The 18933-nt window shown below is 43.6% G+C and overlaps 1 protein-coding gene across 2 annotated transcripts in view; it reads right to left on the bottom strand.

Annotated features, from left to right (window-relative positions):
* LOC117353442 (ras-related protein Rab-10-like) overlaps window positions 1-18145 on the bottom strand; it is a 60496-nt gene extending 42351 nt beyond the window's left edge. Inside the window, exons 1-3 of one of the 2 annotated variants that reach the window (XM_033929379.1) lie at window positions 17429-18145; window positions 5817-5877; window positions 2287-2323 (exon numbers count right to left, since the gene is read on the bottom strand). In XM_033929379.1, coding sequence (XP_033785270.1) covers window positions 2287-2323; window positions 5817-5877; window positions 17429-17567 — 237 coding nt within the window. In that variant the 5' untranslated portion in view covers window positions 17568-18145. Of the gene's footprint in view, window positions 1-2184; window positions 2324-5816; window positions 5878-17428 lie in introns of both variants that reach the window. The other variant, XM_033929378.1, reaches the window with a different exon arrangement.
* Window positions 18146-18933: the final 788 nt, after the last annotated feature.

Raw genomic sequence — 18933 nt, 5'->3', positions numbered from 1 at the left:
CTTTTGTTTAAGTCCTCTAGACCAAATCAAGACACTTGGATTATGTACGAGAACACTGACTCTAAGAATTGTATACGACTACTTTGAGTCAGTATTTCCCCAAAAAGCAAATAAAGGAAGAAAAACAGCCCCATCCGTTTGCCTCATACCCCTGTGCTTATATATACTGTTCCTGTACATGGCTGTGCACAAACCAGAGGTGCCTTTCACCTTATCCTTTGGGTTGTTTGTTTGTTTTTTAACAAACCAGTATAGCAACAAGTTAAAATCACTGATTCCAACTACCCAACAAATGAAACATACTCTGCACCAAACCATGTCCGCTATGAATTCATAAGGCATACCACATTGAACAATGAAGTCTGCCCGGTCCATGTCTCTGACTGCTTTTAGCCAATGGGAGTGTTGACCAGTGTGGAGGGACTAAAGGAAAGAAAATTAGCATGCAAGACTTAATTTCTCCTTCCTTAGCAGTCTCCAGACTAATCAAGATGCTTGAGAAATACCAAAGCAGTAACCCTAAGGGCAGGACCCTCTGAGACCAGACATCAATACTTGAGCCCCAAAGGCAGCATCTCTTGCTGTCTACACATCAATTCTGTAATTCCTCAAAAAAGAATTCATAAATGACCAGACTGCTGCTTTATAAACGTCCTGTGGCAGAATCAAACTGCATTGGGTCCACAAGTATGCCATTCCTCTTGTAGATTGTGCCTTGAGAACTGACAGCACTGAGCACCCCTTAAGGATATAAAGTTGAGGTTATCTCTTCTTTGATGCGCCTCAAAATGAAAGCCTTAGAAGCTGGTACTTCCGTGATTTTCTAGACTCCCGAGTCCTCTTCAAGTACTCCAGCAACGCATGCTTCACATCTAAAAGAGATACTGTTCCTTATCTCTTGACATGTCTCCCAATACTAGTAGAGAAATAGATTGATTCACATGAAAAACTGACCACACTTTGGGCACAAAGGAGGGGACAAGGTGAAAGGTAACTTTCCTTCCAGAAAACACCCAAAATGGTTTCCGATGTAAGTCCTGCAACACCAAGATCCTATGCACTGAGGATATAGCAACCAAAAAGGGTGTCTTTAGAGTCCAATCCTTAAGCATAGAGCTGTGATAGGCTCAAAAGGAGAAACCACCAAGGCTGCCAAAACCAGATTCAGGGCCAACAGGGGTATTATCGGAAGCCTGGGAGGTCACATAACTTTTAAAGATCCGGCTCACTAAACGTAGCAAATGTTTTTCTCAGCACATTATAACTGAAATTATAAAATTGCAAAACTAACAAAAAATTAAATTTGAGAGTTCTCTATTTAAAGTTCTTTAAGTTATGTATGGGTAATTGTAACTACAGTGAAACTAAGGTAGACAGAATAGAATTGCTAATCAAGGGAATGGATGTGCTTGTTTTTGAATACAAATTAACAACAGGCTCGACAGTCGACAAGCAAACATGCATTTATTTCATCATCCACCATCTGCAGTCGTTCTATTTTTTTCGATTTAATTTTTGTCAGAGCTGAAAATCCAAGTTCGCAAAGATAAGAATATTCAAATGGTAACAAAACATAAGTGTTGTGTTTTATGATATTATATGTATGTATACTTGTTGGCACTTTTGTTCAGTTTTAAAAATGAATAAAGAATAAAATAAAATAAAGTAAAATTCTGGAATTTCTCATGACACACCTGGAATCTCTTCGGGGCACACACTGTGCTGTGGCACACAGTTTGAGAGAAACTGCTCTGGAAAAATCTTCATCCGTGTATCTTTCTACTTCAATCACTTAACTTCTTGGCCCTTAGGTCACCTTTTGATTTTCTAATCACAAATTATAACAGTCTCCCCAAAAGTCATCCTTTGAAAATTCATAATTGGACATCATATTTTTCTATAGACCAATGAAACCATGCTCAATATTCAATGAGGGCAATTTCCAACAGCCAAGTACCTGGGATCATATTTCTGTTATTAAATATAAATGTTGATGGTTTGCTGAGGTTGTGTGGCTGTTGGGGTCTTATTGTTTTGCTTTGACTGTAGATGCTCCTTTTCTCTTCCAGAAGCTCCACCGTAGGCCACCCCCTATTATGCTTAATGATTAACCCAGTCTGAATATCATTTTCCCTTTATCATCAATAACATGAAATAACAGAAGTAAGATCATAAATATCTTACCTTCTGAATATCTTTCATCCAGTATTCTATATTTTTAAAGCTGTCTGAATTTGTGATGTCATATACAAGAACAAACCCTTGTGCTCCACGAAAGTAACTTACACTAAGTGTATGGAACCGCTCCTGTCCTGCAGTATCCCTGAAATACATGGAATGAAACCAGTATGCACCATTAATATGGGAAAATTGTTCTTGAACCCAAGAACGCAATTAATCTGGAAGCACTTTAGTTATCGTTAAAACCTTCAATAATGAAACACTTAGCAAAAACACTGTCCACCTAACAAAATAATTTAGTCATAGAAACATGTATAACTATATCCCAATAGAAAAGTATTGTGCTATATGGTGAAATTATGTCCTAATAATTAACTTTCCTTTACTCAGTCATACTGTTCTGAACAAGTGGATGTTATCTCCTCCCACCAGCAAATGGAGATAGAGAAAATTGATCTTTTCCAGTGAACTCACTGGTATCACTCTAGTGAACTCACTAGTATAGTAAATGGGGGATGGGGGGGGCAGACCGCCTAGACCGCCATCTTGGTGGGTGCATCAGCACCTCTCTGCCCCCCCCCCCATGTCACACTTGCACCTCCCTTCCTTGTCTTCCCCGCAGGGCCAGGAAGTGATGTCAAAGGGAAAGCCAACACTGGCATGAGCAGCAGGCTGGAGAAGCTGCTTGCGCTGGCGAAGATTTAAAGAGGTACAGGGTGGTAAGGGAGGGCATGAATGTGGCATGGGGGGTGCAGAAGGAACAGGGGAGGGCGGAGAGAAGGGCGTGGGGGCCCCACTCCCCAGGCACCTCCTACCCTCGCTACTCCACTGACTGATATAACCTCCTGGTGTTCAGTAAAAAACAAAAACCCTCCAGTATGCCTCTGCCAAAGCAACAAAAGTTCCTTTGTAACACACACCTGTGCCACATCAATTACTGCAGAAGCAATGATCAACAAGCAAGCATAACACTACATCTGTAGTGCTTGCTACCTTGCATGCCAGAATTGATCTAACTGAATTTTTAAAGGGTCATTCCATATCAAGTGGACCAGGGGTCCATGCTCGACCTCCCCCAAACTGAACAAAATTTTATGTTGATGTACCCTAGGGTCTCAAACAAAATTATGCAAAATTTTTAGCTGGATCTCTATTGTTTTGAGACCTACAGGCAGCTGAATGGAGGCCACCTTCAGAGTGCCATGCTTTACCTAATACAAAACAACCACTTTGTCCAACAAACCAACAAAATCTGTCAGGGGACTGAAATTTTTTGGATTAGTACACCTGGTACTAAGTTCCTGTGCAAAGTTTGGAACCTAACATGAGCTTGCCTCCCTTTTTATTAGCCAGCAAACTATGTGAAAAATGTTACAAAACAAAATTTAAGGCCTACTTTGACTGCTTATTACTCCTGACCTATATTTTGATTCTGGCCATAACTGGACCAGCAGTCATGGCCCATGACATACATCTAGGATTTGCACTAGGAGGCTTTGCAGTCAAATGGAAGTAAAGATATAGGGGTCCTTTTACTAAGGTGCGCTAGCTGATTTAGAGCGTGCTAAATGTTAATGCATCCATAAAATATAATGGACGCGTTAGCATTTAGCGTGCGCTAAATTGGCTAGCGCGCTTAGTAAAAGGACCCCATAATGACAAAGACGTAATGTACTTTATATGCAATTTTTCACCATGTCTGAGTGCGAACATCTCTACTGTGTAGCTTTTAATATTTTTTTCTTTTTTATGTCATTTGAAAGAGCATCTATTTTTGGTACAAAAGTCACCCTGTTTCATCTTGGACCCAGCCTTGCTTTGGTCAGCATTAAGGTCCCAAAGACATGGATTATTTGCATGTGCAGATAGACTGTTATACAGAGCCATCTTTGGCGCCTTATTATGTAACTTGCAAATGAGCTAGAGATGTGACATTTTACAGCGCAGCTAAATTTGTTGTGCTTACCATGCTTTTAGTTAATTACATCTTGCTTTGCCATATAAAAATGCAAAAAATGCAAATTGCAAATACAAATTAATCCCTTAGACCATAAATAAGCCCATCCAGTCTGCCCAATAGATACACTCATTATATGTATATTCATGGTTAAATTGTCTTTTCTTTAATACTTCAAGTTTCAAGTTTATTAGTTTTTTATATACTGCCTATCAAGATTATCTAAGCGGTTTTACAATCAGGTACTCAAATATGTTTCCCTACCTGTCCCGGTGGACTCACAATCTATCTAATGTACCTGGGGCTATGGAGGACTGAGTGACTTGCCCAGGGTCACAAGGAGCAGCACGGGGTTTGAACACACAACCCCAGGGTGCCGAGGCTGTAGCTCCAACCACAGCTCACAGACTCTCTCTCTCCTTAGCTGCTTTCTGTATTTCTGTCTTTCTTTTTCCTCGGCTATCCACCACCCCTTGCATGCTCCCCCTGTCCATTCTCCCTTCATTTTACCTCACCTGTGTCCAGCACCACCCCTTCACTGCTCCCCTTAACTAGCAGCAGCCCTTCTCCCTTTGTTTTACCTCCCCCTGTCCATCATCACCTCTTTCCTGCTCCCCCTGTCTAGCAGTAGGCCTCCCTTCCTTTTTCTTCTCCCCCCTCTGTCCATCAGCACCTCTTCCCCTGTCCATCAACACCTCTTTCCTGCTCCCCCCTGTCCAGAAGTAGGCCTCCGTTCCTCCCCCCCATCTATATATTTTTTTTTTTTTCAAGATGGCATCCAATCAGGATGTCATCTACATTACTCCTATTATTTATTTTTCTGTTTTGGGTTCTGTTTGGATTGTTTACTTAATTATTTTCTAATTTGTTTTATTTTCAAGTCTTTCATTTTTTTTATTAGTACAATTTTTAATATCTGTAATGATCTAAGAAAATATCATTATTGATTTTGGCCATTTGAACACTACCATGAGAGACAGTTAATGTTTTGTTTAGTAGAGGCCCTACCATTAGCGTCGGTGAGATTTGGGAAGATCGCAGCCGATTTTACCCCTCCTTCCAGCCGAGGATCAAGTCTGTAACTAAGAGCAAGACACTACAGCTCCATGCAGATTTTTAATTTTCGGCTGCCTGATAGTGGCGCTGTGGAGTATTGTTGGTCCCATCATGAAGACTGCTAAATTCAATCATCCATACCGGGCCTGAACTTAAAACGCTAAAGCCCCTCTTGCCTGTTTCTGGTGCCATTGAGGACAGAGGGTAGTGTATTTTCTGCCAATGTGGTTATGGATTCGGGGATCAGATGGCGGTTGGGCCCTGCCTATGCTGTTTATTATTTCACTGTGACGCTACTGGGGAGACCATGGGAAGATTCTTGAGGGAGGAGATGAGTGCTTTAGCTGTGATGCCTTGAACTGGCAAGGAGGGCCAAGGCAGCCGCCGCCAGCGCCGCTCCGTGAAGCCCTCCTCCTGGCAGCCACCGCTTCGCACCGCTGCGCGCGCCTGAAACCAACAGCCGACGGCGTCCTGGAGTCCTGGTGTAGCGCAAGCGCACTCTTGCTGGCCACAGCCCGACAGATCAGGGATCAGGGAAGCACGCGGTAAGAGTGCGCATGCGCATTTAGCATTTTATTAATTAGAAAATATATAAATATTGGCCTGAAAGACATTAACTTACCATATCTGAAGTTTCAGCATTGTCTCATCTATTGTTAATGTTTTTATTTTGAAATCAATGCCTATGAGAAAAAAAATACTTATCAGGGTTGACTGCCAATCCAAATATTTATTTACTAATTTATTGATGTGGCATATTCACTCTTCCACTTTGCTCCCAAACCCCTCATGGTACATTAATCCCTTTTGTCTGCCCCAAACTAGGGTTGCCAGATTTGCCAATATGAAAACCCGGACACATGGCCCCACCCCGTTCTGACTCCAGCCCCACCTCCAAAAATAGCGTCTTTTTCTCTTGATCTCCAAGCTGCATTTGGAGGGCTCCCTGCATGTTCAGATGCATGTGACAGCATCCACGCATGCTTGTTGGAAGCCCTCCAAATGTGGCTGGAGCTCAGGACTTTTCAAAACCTGGACAAACTGCCAAGTTTTGAAAAGTCCCTCCGGGAACCCAGACAGCCCTCTAAAAAAGAGTATATGTCTGGGTTTTCCTGGATGTCTGGTAACCCTACCCCAAACTGCCCTCCACCATGGCACACTCACCCCTTTACTCTGCCCCAATCCCCCACTATACACTTACTTTCTTCTGGCCCCTTCTCACTTTCAGCTACGGCAGTAGCTCTGTTCACTTTTCCCCTCCGCCACTGAACTTCTGAGTAAAAGAGGAAGTGGCCAGCTACAAAATAGGTCACTTCCTTCTCCTTTGTCGACTTAGACCTGACTGCTAAGTGAACCACGGGATTACGGTTCACATAAACACTGTTGGGCCTAAGCCGGCACAGGAGGAGGATGGGACCTGCTGTGTAGCAGTTCACTTTCTTCTCTTCTTGCTGTAGGAGCTTAGCAATGGAGGTGAAAAGAGAGTGAGCAGAGCCACTGCTGCCCATGCAGAATTCTCAAATTGTGGGGGTGAGGAATTCTGCAAGTTTAGAATTTTTCCAGTAGCAACATGCTATGTCATCAATATAACAATAGAAAAATGACCACACACCTGACCCCCCCCTGAAAAATGCCTCTTCCGCAGAGAGGAGGGTGTGGGATTTTTCAGGGAGTCACTGAGTTGTGCAAGTGTGTGGATAGTAAAAAGCAGTGGATGTCTACTCTATTGCAGGTTTTGGTATCCGCAAATCTTACCTTGCAGCCCTTCAGCAATATCATTTATAAAAATGTTAAAAAGAACAGGCCCAAGAACAGAACCTTGTAGCACACCTTGAGGTAACATCCCTTTCCTCAGAGCGATCTCCATTGATCACTACCCTGTCGCTTTCCATTCAACCAGTTCTTGACCCAGCCCGTCACTTTGGGACCCATTCCAAGGGTACTCAGTTTATTTAGTAGATGGCTGTGTGGAAAACTGTCAAAGGCTTTGCTAAAATCTAAATACATCACATCTAGCGCACTCCCTCTATCCAATTCTCTGGTCACTCAGTCAAAGAAATTGATCAAATTTGCCTGACAAGACCTACCTCTAGTGAATCCATGTTGCCTATAGTCCTGTAATACACAGGATTCCAGAAACTTCACTATTCTCTGTTTCAAAAGCGTTTCCATTTATTTGCTTACCACAGAAGTCAGACTTACTGGCCTGTAATTCCCTACTTCTTCCTTATTTCCACTTTTGTGGAGAGGGACCGCATCCACCCTTCTCCAGTCCTCCGATACCACTCCCGACTCTAGAGACTCATTGAAAAGGCTCATTTAGATGGCTTGGGGAAATCCACTGCTTATTCCTAGGATAAGCACAATAAAATCTGGTTTACTACTTGGGATCTACAGGTATTTGGTACCTTGGTTGGCCACTGTTAGAAACAGGATACTGGGCTTGATAAACCTTCGGTCTGTCCCAGTATGGCAATTCTTGTGTTCTTAAGAGTGGAGTCAGTGTCTGAACTGGGCATTTTGTTTCCCTTTTCGGCTGTGCCTCCATTAATTTGACTTTCTGAAATAACTATGGATGGCATAAGGATTTCAGTGGAGTCTATTCATATGGTTTACTCTTTATTTGCTCAATTTTCTGTACAATGCATAAGTCTTATGTAGAAGAGAAGTTTGCTAAAGTGGAAGGGATAAAGCAGGAACTGAAACAAATGAAGGATATCCAGCTGCTTTAGTAGTGACAGAGCTGTCTTACATTGGAAAATGGAGATTATGAAAGACACATTTAGGCATGTGACTATTTGAATATGAAATTTTTCACATCTCCTTTCAGTGCCACATAAGGATCTGTTCTACATATACCCAAGGGGATTCTAAAATTTCCTGATTCTACCATGCTTCCACTTCTATCATCAGAAGACTCTTTGGATGTTACTGAACTTTTGGAGATATTGGGAACGGGTGACTAAAAGACATCTACGCTAGTAGTATTGTTTGTGTTTGCACAAGATAGAAACACAACAGCATCCCTATTTTCAATATATAAACTAAATTTTTGTATGCCAAGTTGTGAATTTTCCTAGATATCTCAGGAAAAACCCAAGAGAGGAGGAAGTGATTTCTTGCCTTATGGCAAGAGACCTCCACATTGAGTGTTACATTTACCTCTTTTTTCATGTACATGTACTCTCCAGCTATGAGGCATTTGCTATGTTTTCTATGAACCATCACTACTGAAAGTTCTGTTAACTTAAATAGAACCTGATTTATGGAGATAACAAAAATATCGCTTGATTTTATCTGTCTTTTTTCTTGTTTCTTTTCTTAAATAATTGCTCTCTGGGGTTTATCATCTGGGGGTGTTGTCTCCCCCCCTCCCCCCCAATTATTGTGGTCCATAATTTCCTATTTAGCCAGTTGAGCAGTATTTTCTTTACTAATTATTTTTCTTAAAATTTGGAAAATGTTATGGTCAAGATTGTCATGTTCAAATATGTAAAACTGGAAAGCTCCAGGTTGAGAGGGCATTGGATGAAGAGATTATAGGCTCAGGAGTAATCTAAGGAAATGCTTTTTTACAGAAAGGGTGATAGATACGTGAAATAGCTTCTTCGTGGAAGTGGTGGAGACAAAGACTGTCTAAATTCAAGCAAGAATGGGACAGGTACGTGGGATCTAGTTTCAAGTTTCATTAAAGTTTTGATTTGAACGCTATATCAAATTATTCAATGCGTTTAACAATAGTAATTTGGGGGGGACAAATGATGACCATTTAAACAATAAAAACATACAATCTTATCTATAGTTATTTGAAGATACATAAGGAATACAAGGATAAATTACATTTGTTTAAAATAAAATAATCAAAAGAAAAAACATTTAGGGAAGAACAACATTAGGAGGGATATTAAAAGGTTTTACAGAAACTTGGTCTAAAAGTAACTGGTTTTATTTTATTTTATTTTTTTAATAAAAGACTTGATCTAGAATGATGATAGAAAATCAAAGAGATTATCTGATCTAGGTTTCATATGCATCTTTATAAAGATAGCTTTTTAGTTTGCTTTTAAATTTTTCTAAGGAAGTTTCAATGCGCAAAAAAATAGAGAAGGTTGTGGTTCTTCTGGTGCCAATTACTTTCAATGATGGAATGGACAGCAATTACTGATCAGCTGATCTAAGAGATCTAGCTGGGGAATAAGATATTAAATATCGATATAAAAATATGGAAGTATTAGTTTTCTGAATTTTAAATGTTAATAGCGCGATTTTGTATGTTATTCTGTGCGAAATCGGTAGCCAGTGTGCTTCTTGCAAGAGAGGAGTGACATGATCATATTTTTTTTTGAAGTTATAACATAATTTTTTTTTTTTTTTTAATTTTTAATTTTAATTTTTTTTTTGATGGAGAAGAGAGACTGTAATTGTAAACTATGGAAAGAGGATTGCTAGGTTAATGTAAGAACTAAAAGAAGTAGCACGGAGAAGTTGCAGGAGACAGAGTCCTGCAACCTGTGTTATAAGAGGTATATTGATACGGCATAAAGCTTTTATTCTATTCATAAAAACAACACACACACTGTGCTACTCCTGGAGGAATTCTGCGTAAAAAATTCAAAATTCTGTGCAAAAAAAAAAATCCAAATTCTGCTGCAAGTTTGACATTTAAACAATATTTTTGCTAATTACTATCCAAAATTTCAGTACAATTCAGTATTTTCATTAAGGGATCCTTTTAATAAGGTGCACTAACCGATTTAGCGCATGCTTAAGATTAGCATGTGCTAAATGCTAAGGCACCCATAGAACATAAAGCACAGTTACTTACCGTAACAGGTGTTATCCAGGGACAGCAGGCAGCTATTCTCACATATGGGTGATGTCATCTGACGGAGCCTCGATGCGAATGCCTCACAAGCAGACTTGCTTGAAGAAACTAGAAGTTTCGAGTCGCCTGCACCGCACATGCGCGAGTGCCTTCCTGCCCAGCACAGGGCGTGTCTCCTCAGTTCAGAAAGCTAGTAGAGAAGCCAACCATGGGAGGTGGGTGGGTTGTGAGAATAGCTGCCTACTGTCTCTGGATAACCACCTGTTACGGTAAGTAACTGTGCTTTATCCCAGGACAAGCAGGCAGGTATACTCACATATGGGTGACCTCCAAGCTAACCAGAATGGGATGGTGGGAGTGTTGGCAATTTAGGAGAATAAATTTTGTAATACTATTTGGCAAAACTGTCCATCCCGTCTGGAGAAAGTATCCAGACAATAGTGAGAAGTGAAAGTATGAACCGAGGACCAAGTAGCAGCCTTACAAATTTCCTCAATAGGTGTAGATCTGAGGAAAGCTACCGAAGCTGCCATTGCTCTGACTTTATGGGCTGTGACTTTACTGTGAAGGGGTAATCCAGCCTGGGCATAGCAGAAAGAGATACAAGCCACCATCCAGTTGGAGATGGTACGCTTAGAAATAGGATGTCCCAACGTATCTGGATCAAAGGAAACAAAAAGTTAAGGAGCAGTTCTGTGTGGTTTGGTGTGTTCCAAGTAGAAGGACAAAGCACGTTTACAGTCCAGAGTATGAAGAGCTGATTCTCCAGGGTGAGAATGAAGCTTTGGAAAAAATACTGGAAGTACGATGGATTGGTTGAGATGAAATTCTGAGACCACTTTAGGTAGGAATTTCGGATGAGTACGAAGAACCACCTTATCATGATGGAAACAGTGAATGGTGGGTCAGTAACTAAAGCTTGTAGCTCACTGACTCGTCGAGCAGAAGTGAGGGCAATGAGAAACATCACTTTCCAAGTGAGATACTTCAGCTGAGCCTTATCAATTGGTTCAAATGGAGACTTCATGAGTTGAGAAAGGACAACATTGAGGTCCCAAACCACAGAAGGCGGTTTGAGAGGAGGCTTGACATTGGAAAAGTCCTTTCATGAATCTGGAAACCACTGGATGAGCAGAGAGGGCTTTCCCTTCAGTCAGCTGATGAAAAGCCGCAATTGCACTGAGATGGACTCGTATGGAAGTAGACTTGAGGCCAGAATTGGATAAGTGCAAAAGATAGTCCAAAACAGAAGATAAGGAGGAATGTCGAGGCTCCTTATGATGAGAAAAACACCATGTAGAAAATCTAGTCCATTTTTGGTGATAGCATTGTCTAGTTGTAAGCTTTCTAGAAGCTTCTAAAATGTCTCTTACAGATTGAGGGGTTATGTTGAGAGGTACCAGGCTGTCAGGTGTAGAGACTGCAGGTTGGGATGAAGTAGAGATCCCTGACTCTGTGTAAGCAGAGAAGGAAAAACTGGTAGAAGGTAAGGCTCCCTGCTGCTGAGTTGAAGTAAAAGGGAGTATCAGGGTTGTCTCGGCCACCGGGGAGCGATTAGAATCATGGTGGCATGATCGTTCTTCAACTTGACCAGAGTCTTGAGAATGAGAGGGAATGGAGGAAATGTGTAGAGGAAAAGATTCGTCCATTCCAGAAGAAAAACATCTGCCTCGAGGCGGTGAGGAAAGTATATCCTGGAGCAGAACTGAGGCAGTTTGTAGTTATGGGGAGCTACAAAGAGGTCTATCTGAGGCGTTCCCCACTATGAGAAATTGTGATGAAGAGGCGAGGAATGGAGAGCCCATTCGTGAGGTTGCAGGAGACGACTCAAGTTGTCCGCCAAACAATTCTGTGCCCCTTGAAAGTAGAAAGCTTTGAGGAAGGTGTTGTGATGGATTGCCCAGTCCCAAACGTCCAGAGCTTCTTGACAAAGGGAGGCAGATCCTGTCCCTCCCTGTTTGTTGACATAATACATGGCGACTTGGTTGTCCGTGCGAATGAGGACTATAGTGTCGTGAAGGAGATGTTGAAAAGCATGGAGAGCTTTGAGGATCGCTCTGAGTTCCAACTGATTTATATGACACTGACGATCCGTACTGATCCAGAGGCCTTGAGTACGGAGACCATCGAGATGAGCGCCACAAGCGTAGGTGGAAGAGTCTGTCATGAGGACCTTCTGATGAGAGGGCGTTTGAAAAAGCAAGCCTCTGGAAAGATTGGAAGAGAGCATCCACCAACGGAGAGACTTCATCAAAGAAGGAGTGACTGTGATGTGTCGAGAAAGAGGATCGCAAACCTGCGTCCATTGAGATGCCAGGGTCCACTGAGGAATTCTGAGGTGAAGTCTGGCAAAAGGAGTCAAGTGTACTGTGGAGGCCATGTGACCCAGAAGTACCATCATGTGTCTCGCTGAGATGGAAGAGCGGGAACACTGTGTGACAGAGTTGAAGAAGAGCTTCCAAACGTTGTTGTGGAAGGAATGCTCTTGGTTGGACAGTATCCAGAACAGTTCCAATGAATTGTAGATTCTGAGAGGGTTGGACAGTATCCAGAACAGTTCCAATGAATTGTAGATTCTGAGAGGGTTGAAGTTGAGATTTGGGAAAGTTGATTTCGAATCCCAAACTTTGTAGGAACCAGGTAGTCCGTTGGGTCGCTACAATAACCCCTTGAGATGTGGAATCTTTGATGAGCCAGTCGTCTAGGTAGGGAAACACCTGAAGACCATGATTCCGTAGAGCTGCCGCTACCACTACCAGGCACTTGGTGAACACTCTGGGAGACGAGGCCAGGCCGAAGGGTAGAACTCTGTATTGGTAGTGCAGACTCCCCAACCGAAATCTGAGGTACTGACGGGAGGCCGGATGGATGGGAATATGAATGTAGGCCTCCTTGAGATCCAGAGAGCATAACCAGTCATTCTGCTCGAGAAGGGGAAAAAGATGCCAGGGACAACATGCAAAATTTTTCTTTGACTAGAAATTTGTTGAGAGCCCTGAGATCCAAAATTGGTCGCAGATCGCCCGTCTTCTTTGGAACAAGGAAGTAACGGGAGTAAAACCCTCTGTTCTGCTGTGCCAGGGGAACCGGATCGATGGCATAGAGACGAAGCAGAGCTTGAGCTTCCTGAAGAAGAAGGGCGGTCTGGGATGGATTGGAAGGATACTCTCTTGGAGGAAGGTCTGGAGGGACCTGAGTGAAAAGAAGAGAGTATCCTTCCCTGATGATGGTAAGTACCCAGAGGTCCGATGTAATTACGGTCCATCTGTTGTAAAAATGATGGAGACGACCTTCTATAGGGGGAAAGGGAGACAGAGACAGAACAGTGGAGGTTATGCTCTGTTTTAAACAGTCAAAAAGGCTGAGAAGCCTTAGGTGCAGCAGAAGGTTGGGATTTCTGTTGCTTCTGAGGTGGCTGTTTTTTCAGAGGAGGGCAAGTATAAGGAGCTGGCTTTGGAGCAAAAACGCCTTTGATAAATAACAGCAGGACGTGCAGGCTTGGCAGGTGCTGGCTTCGGTTTAGGTCTGACAATCGAAGCAAATGATTTTTCATGGTCAGACAATTTTTTAGTGGCTGCCTCGATTGACTCGTCAAAAAGGTCGTTGCCTTGACAAGGAATGTTAGCCAGGCAATCTTGAAGGTTAGGGTCCATGTCAATGGTACGACACCATGCAAGACGACGCATAGCCACAGAGCAAGCAGCCGCTTGGGCAGATAACTTAAAGGCATCGTAAGATGATTGCAGGAGATGGAGACATAACTGAGAAAAAGAAGCAATGACTTCTTGAAACTCAAAATGCATTTGATTATCCATATAAGTCAAAAACTTTGGTAGAAGAGAAAGAAGAAATTCAAAATAAGTGATGAAATAAAAATTATAATTAAGGACTTTAGAGGACATCATAGCATTCTGGTAAATGCGACGTCCATATTTGTCCATAGTTTTCCCCTCCCTTCCAGGAGGGACTGTGGCATAGACCTTGGAAGGATGGGATTTCTTCAAGGAAGATTCAACTAGCAGGGACTGATCAGATAACTGTGAGTTGTCAAATCCCTTGCGATGCACCATCTTATAGCTCGAGTCCAATTTTCCAGGAACTGCTGGTATGGAAAAGAGAGTCTCCATGCATCAAGCAAAAGTCTGGTCCAAAAGCTTGTGAAGTGGAAGCAAAAGCAGTTACCCTAGAGGATAACTCAAAGGCATCATAAGTGGCTTGGAGCATGAAAAGGCAAATTTGTGAAAAAGTCTGCTGAGGTTGTTTAAACGCAGGTAAATGATGCACAGCCAAGTAAGGAAAAAAATAAGGCATGGTTTTTATGAAGTATTTGAAGTAAGAAGTGAAGATGAAATTGTAATTGAGGACTCTATTAGCCATCATTGAATTTTGATAAAGACGACGTCCAAATTTATCCATGGTGTGTCCCTCCCTGCCTGGAGGAACTGTAGCATAGACCTTGGAGGGATTAGATTTTGCAAGGGATGATTCTACAACCAATGATTGATGAGACAATTGTGGCTTCTCAAATCCCTTGCAAGGAACTGTACGATAATGAGATTCCATTTTTGAGGGGATAGCCGGAATGGAATAAGGAGTCTCAAGATTTCTGATAAATGTTTGTTTCAATACAGGATTCATTGGAAGTCTCAAGGTTTCTTTTGGCGGATGAGGGAGCTCCATCTCGGCCAAATATTCTCTAGAATATTGAGAAGGCATATCTGTATCCAACATAAGAGACACTGAAGAAGCTCTACTTTGTTATATTGGTGGAGTCAGAGAGTGCTTATGTTTCAGAAGCCTCGATGGAGAAGACCCAGGAGTCCGAGGAATTGAGAGCCTCGAGTCGTGCATCGGAGGGACAGGTGGAGGATCCCTCATGAGTGGTCTCGAGGAAGGAGTCCTCGACCTCGATATGCCTTGATGTGGAGAAGCAGGAGGCATAGAAGGCTGTGGAGGTCGAGACCTATGCCTGGGCTTCGAAGGGGTCTCGATAGGCCTCGACAATCGAGGTACAGGAGACTGTCCACCCCGTAGAGGAGACTCTTTGCTATTCTTGGAAGAAAGGTGCCTCTTGGACGAGGTATGCTTCGAGTGGTGCCTCGATCGACGCTTTACCCCCTCGTCACGAACAGGTTGAGTAGCTGGAGACTCGGGCCTTGAAGGACAAGACGAAGAATCACTGGAGGACAATTGTTGAGACTGACGAGACTTGTCTCGAGGTGCCTCAATGAAATGCTCAGGCTGGCTCGCAGGAAGCAGGGTCGAGGCAGGAGCAAGCTGAGCCAAGACCGAGGTAATCTGTGTGGTCAATATGGGTTTCAGCATGTCCTCGAACATAGGCATCGAGACCAATGGATCTGGTCATACAGGTGCAGCAGTGCGCTTCAATGAGGGCGACCTCGAGGATGAGTATTCCCTATGTTTGGAGGCACACTTGGATAGAGGTCTCGTAGAGGCTGGCATGACTGCACTAGTTGCCTGGACTGCCTGAGACTCAGCTGGAGGCTTCTTAGGTAGCGTACCTGGAGAAGGAAGAGGAGACTTACCCAAGGACGGATCCTTAAGAGGCACAGCAGATGAGGCCTTCGAGGTCAAGGGCGACTTGCTCGAGGTCTTCGAGGACGAGGTCACCACTGGGGTCGAGGCCCTCTCCGCAGACTGCTCCATAGTGCCAAAGAGCTCAAGAATTTTGACACAATGTCTGCAAAGGGCTCTTTTTTGAAGAGTAGCACAGCGTGGGCAGGACTCAGGACAATGTTCGGGTCCTAAGCACTGAATGCACCAACGATGGGGGTCGGTCAAAGAAATGGCCCAGCCACACTGGCTACACTTTTTAAACTTGGTAAGAGGCCGGGACATAGACGAAAAACACAGCCGCAGCCAAACGAGGGCTGACGGCAGGGCCTAAGCCCAGAGCCCGCCGGATGAACACCAGCGGAAAAATAGAAAGAACACTTTTTTTTTTTTGACGCACCGCACAGCGACTTAAACGAAAAACAAGAAAATAAAAGAAAGAACAAAGCTGTGGTGCAAGAAGGCAGTAAATGGCAGAGCTGAAGAAAACAGGGCTTCTTGGCTCCGCAGAAAACTAAGAACTGAGGAGACGTTGAGGAGACACGCACCCTAACTCGGGCGGGAAGGCATTCACGCATGCGCGGTGCAGCACTCGCAAACTTTGAAGATCTTCAAGTAAGTCTGCTTGCGAGGCTGTCCGTTGCAGGGCTAAGTGTATGACGTCACTCACATGTTGAGAAAATGCTGCCTGCTTGTCCTGGGATAATGTTACTGCTCCTTGAGTTTGGGCCTAGATTGGCCACTGTGACAACAGGCTACTGGGTTTGATGGACCATTGGTCTGACCCAGTAAGGCTATTCTTATGTTCTTATGATTCCACTCCTATTTGGTACAGTTTCCTTTTTTTTGCGGTGGGACCATTTGCACAACTGTTCCAACTGGCTCAGCGGTGTACCGTCGGGAGGGGAGGGGGCGGAGTTCGCTCCCACGCCCAGAGTGTGCCTTACTCTGCTCCCGCTCTGCCCCGAGTGCTCCCGGTCCGTGGGGGGAGGTGTTGAGGTCAGTCGAGAGGTAAAAGAAATTGAAACCGGCAAAAACAAACTTTTAAACTGTTGGGGAGATCCCGCTGAGCCTTCCAACTGGCTCAGCGGTGCACCGTCGGGAGGGGAGGGGGCGGAGTTCGCTCCCACGCCCAGTGTGCCTTACTCTGCTCCCACTCTGCCCCGAGTGCTCCCGGTCCGTGGGGGGAGGTGTTGAGGTCCGTCGAGAGGTAAAATAAATTGAAACTGGTAAAAACAAACTTTTAAACTGTTGGGGAGATCCCGCTGAGCCTTCCAACTGGCTCAGCGGTGCACCGTCGGGAGGGGAGGGGGGCGGAGTTCGCTCCCACGCCCAGTGTGCCTTACTCTGCTCTCGCTCTGCCCCGAGTGCTCCCGGTCCGTGGGGGGAGGTGTTGGGGTCCGTCGAGAGGTAAAAGAAAAAAAAAAAAAGAAAAAATGTAATTTAATGTAATGTTATCCTTATAGTTGATTAAATTCTTTCTGAATTCAGTATTTTTTCAGGTTTACAGTATTTGGGGGTAAAAGTGGTGTGGTAGCCATGTAAGTCCACTATTAAAAGTAATGAATAGCAGCAACAACAACAACAAAAATTTTTTTTTATTAGACCAACTTCCTTCTAAAGCTAATTAAAAATATACAGTATTAGGAAATGAGCAAATGATAGAAAATGTCAGAATATTTATTATCTCCTTTGTTTTGTTTCTATTTATTACCTTTGAGTATTGGGAGAAATTTCAAAACTTTTACCAAAATTGTTTATTTAAGGAAAATGTCTGTCAGGTAAGTAGGTGAGTAGAACCGTGTTCTCTAGTTCTAGGCATAACTGACACTCACCAATGGTAGCGATGAAAGAAGGGTCGGGGTCATCCACGTAGCGCCTCAAAACAGAGGTCTTCCCCACCGAGGAATCTCCCGCCATTACCAGTTTCACCAAGAAGCACTTTAGAGGATAGCCGTGTGCCATGGCATCCATGAGAAGACTGACAGCCGAGACACCTAGTTTCTGTTCATGTCTGCCTTTGTATATCGCATGATCTCATCCTCCCTTTCTCCCCCAAAGCGGAGGACTGCCTTTCCTGAACACTGGCTTAAAGGCAGCTAAGAGACTGGACGCGGCATGATGCCTCGTCTAAAACTTCCCCGCATCGCTATTAACCTATCAAAAGATCCTAGAAAAGAAAGCGAAAGTGTCTGCAGAGCTCCTTTCAGCCCGGTCCCTCCGCTTGTTTAATGCGAGCAGACCACCACCAGGGCGCAAGGCTCAGCGACGGAGAGAAGGGGTTAAAGGCAGCGTGTGTGAAGATAGCGACAGCTGCAGTCAGTGCCTACACAGAGCTACAGCACAATCAATGAACCCTCCTCGACCGGGGGGGGGGTGTTAAGGCTCCTGTTACACCTTAAAGCTGGGAGGCACCACACCCCTGGTCACGCAGCAGAAGGTGTTTCTCGGTATTTTATTAAGCTGAGCTGGAGCCTGCCACGACCTCCCTGTCCCTCCCTGTCTCATGAATGTGAACTGGGAGGGGACAGTCACCATGGACGCGCTCACTGTGTCGCCCTGTGAGTCTGCTATTGTTACGTAAGAAGCGCCGGGAGGTTCTGGAATGCGCTTCTTGTACTGGGGTAAAGAGCGGCGTGGGTCGAGTCGCGCGGGAAACGGGGCTGCAGTGAATTTCATCAGTGCCAGTACAGAGGACTCTAGAGCCGAGGCTTCTAAAGGGCTCATGGATTAGATATCCCACCTTTTACAACCAAAGCAGTTTACATTTATTATATTCAGCCCTAATGGACTCACAGTCGAAGCTTTTTGTACCTGGGGGGGGGGGGGGGGGGGAAATGAAGTGTCACAAGGAGCTATAATGAGAATAGAACCTAATTCCACAGGTTCTCCTGAGGATATGTATTTTAACAAGCTCCACAAAGGCAGAGTATGTCGCAAACATAGCAAACCAAGCTTTGGGGAAAAGAAAGGAATGGAACTTGGGTCCTCTAAATAACATAGAAGTTTATATGGATGATAAAACAGTGGGGTGCTGGAGCTGGCTCACAAGAGCAGGTTACATTTTCAAGAATTTTGCAGGGCGGTTGTCAAACATAGCCATTATTAAAAATTAAAATTATATAAACTTACATTTAAGGCATTTTTTTTTTTAATCCACTTACACCTAAGCAGATTACAAATAAAGCAGACATATCTAATAGTTCCCAATTTTAAACAATTTAACAATACTAGACTTAGCTGTGGTTGTCTTTACTTTAACAAAATATGATTCATCAGGCCTATTACAAGCTGTTAGCTGCTAAACCTCAATTCAATCATTAAAAACACTTCACTAAAA

The sequence above is a fragment of the Geotrypetes seraphini genome, chromosome 2 (assembly GCF_902459505.1).
Source record: "Geotrypetes seraphini chromosome 2, aGeoSer1.1, whole genome shotgun sequence".
Taxonomy (NCBI): domain Eukaryota; kingdom Metazoa; phylum Chordata; class Amphibia; order Gymnophiona; family Dermophiidae; genus Geotrypetes; species Geotrypetes seraphini.
This window is presented reverse-complemented; position numbering and strand designations above follow the sequence as displayed.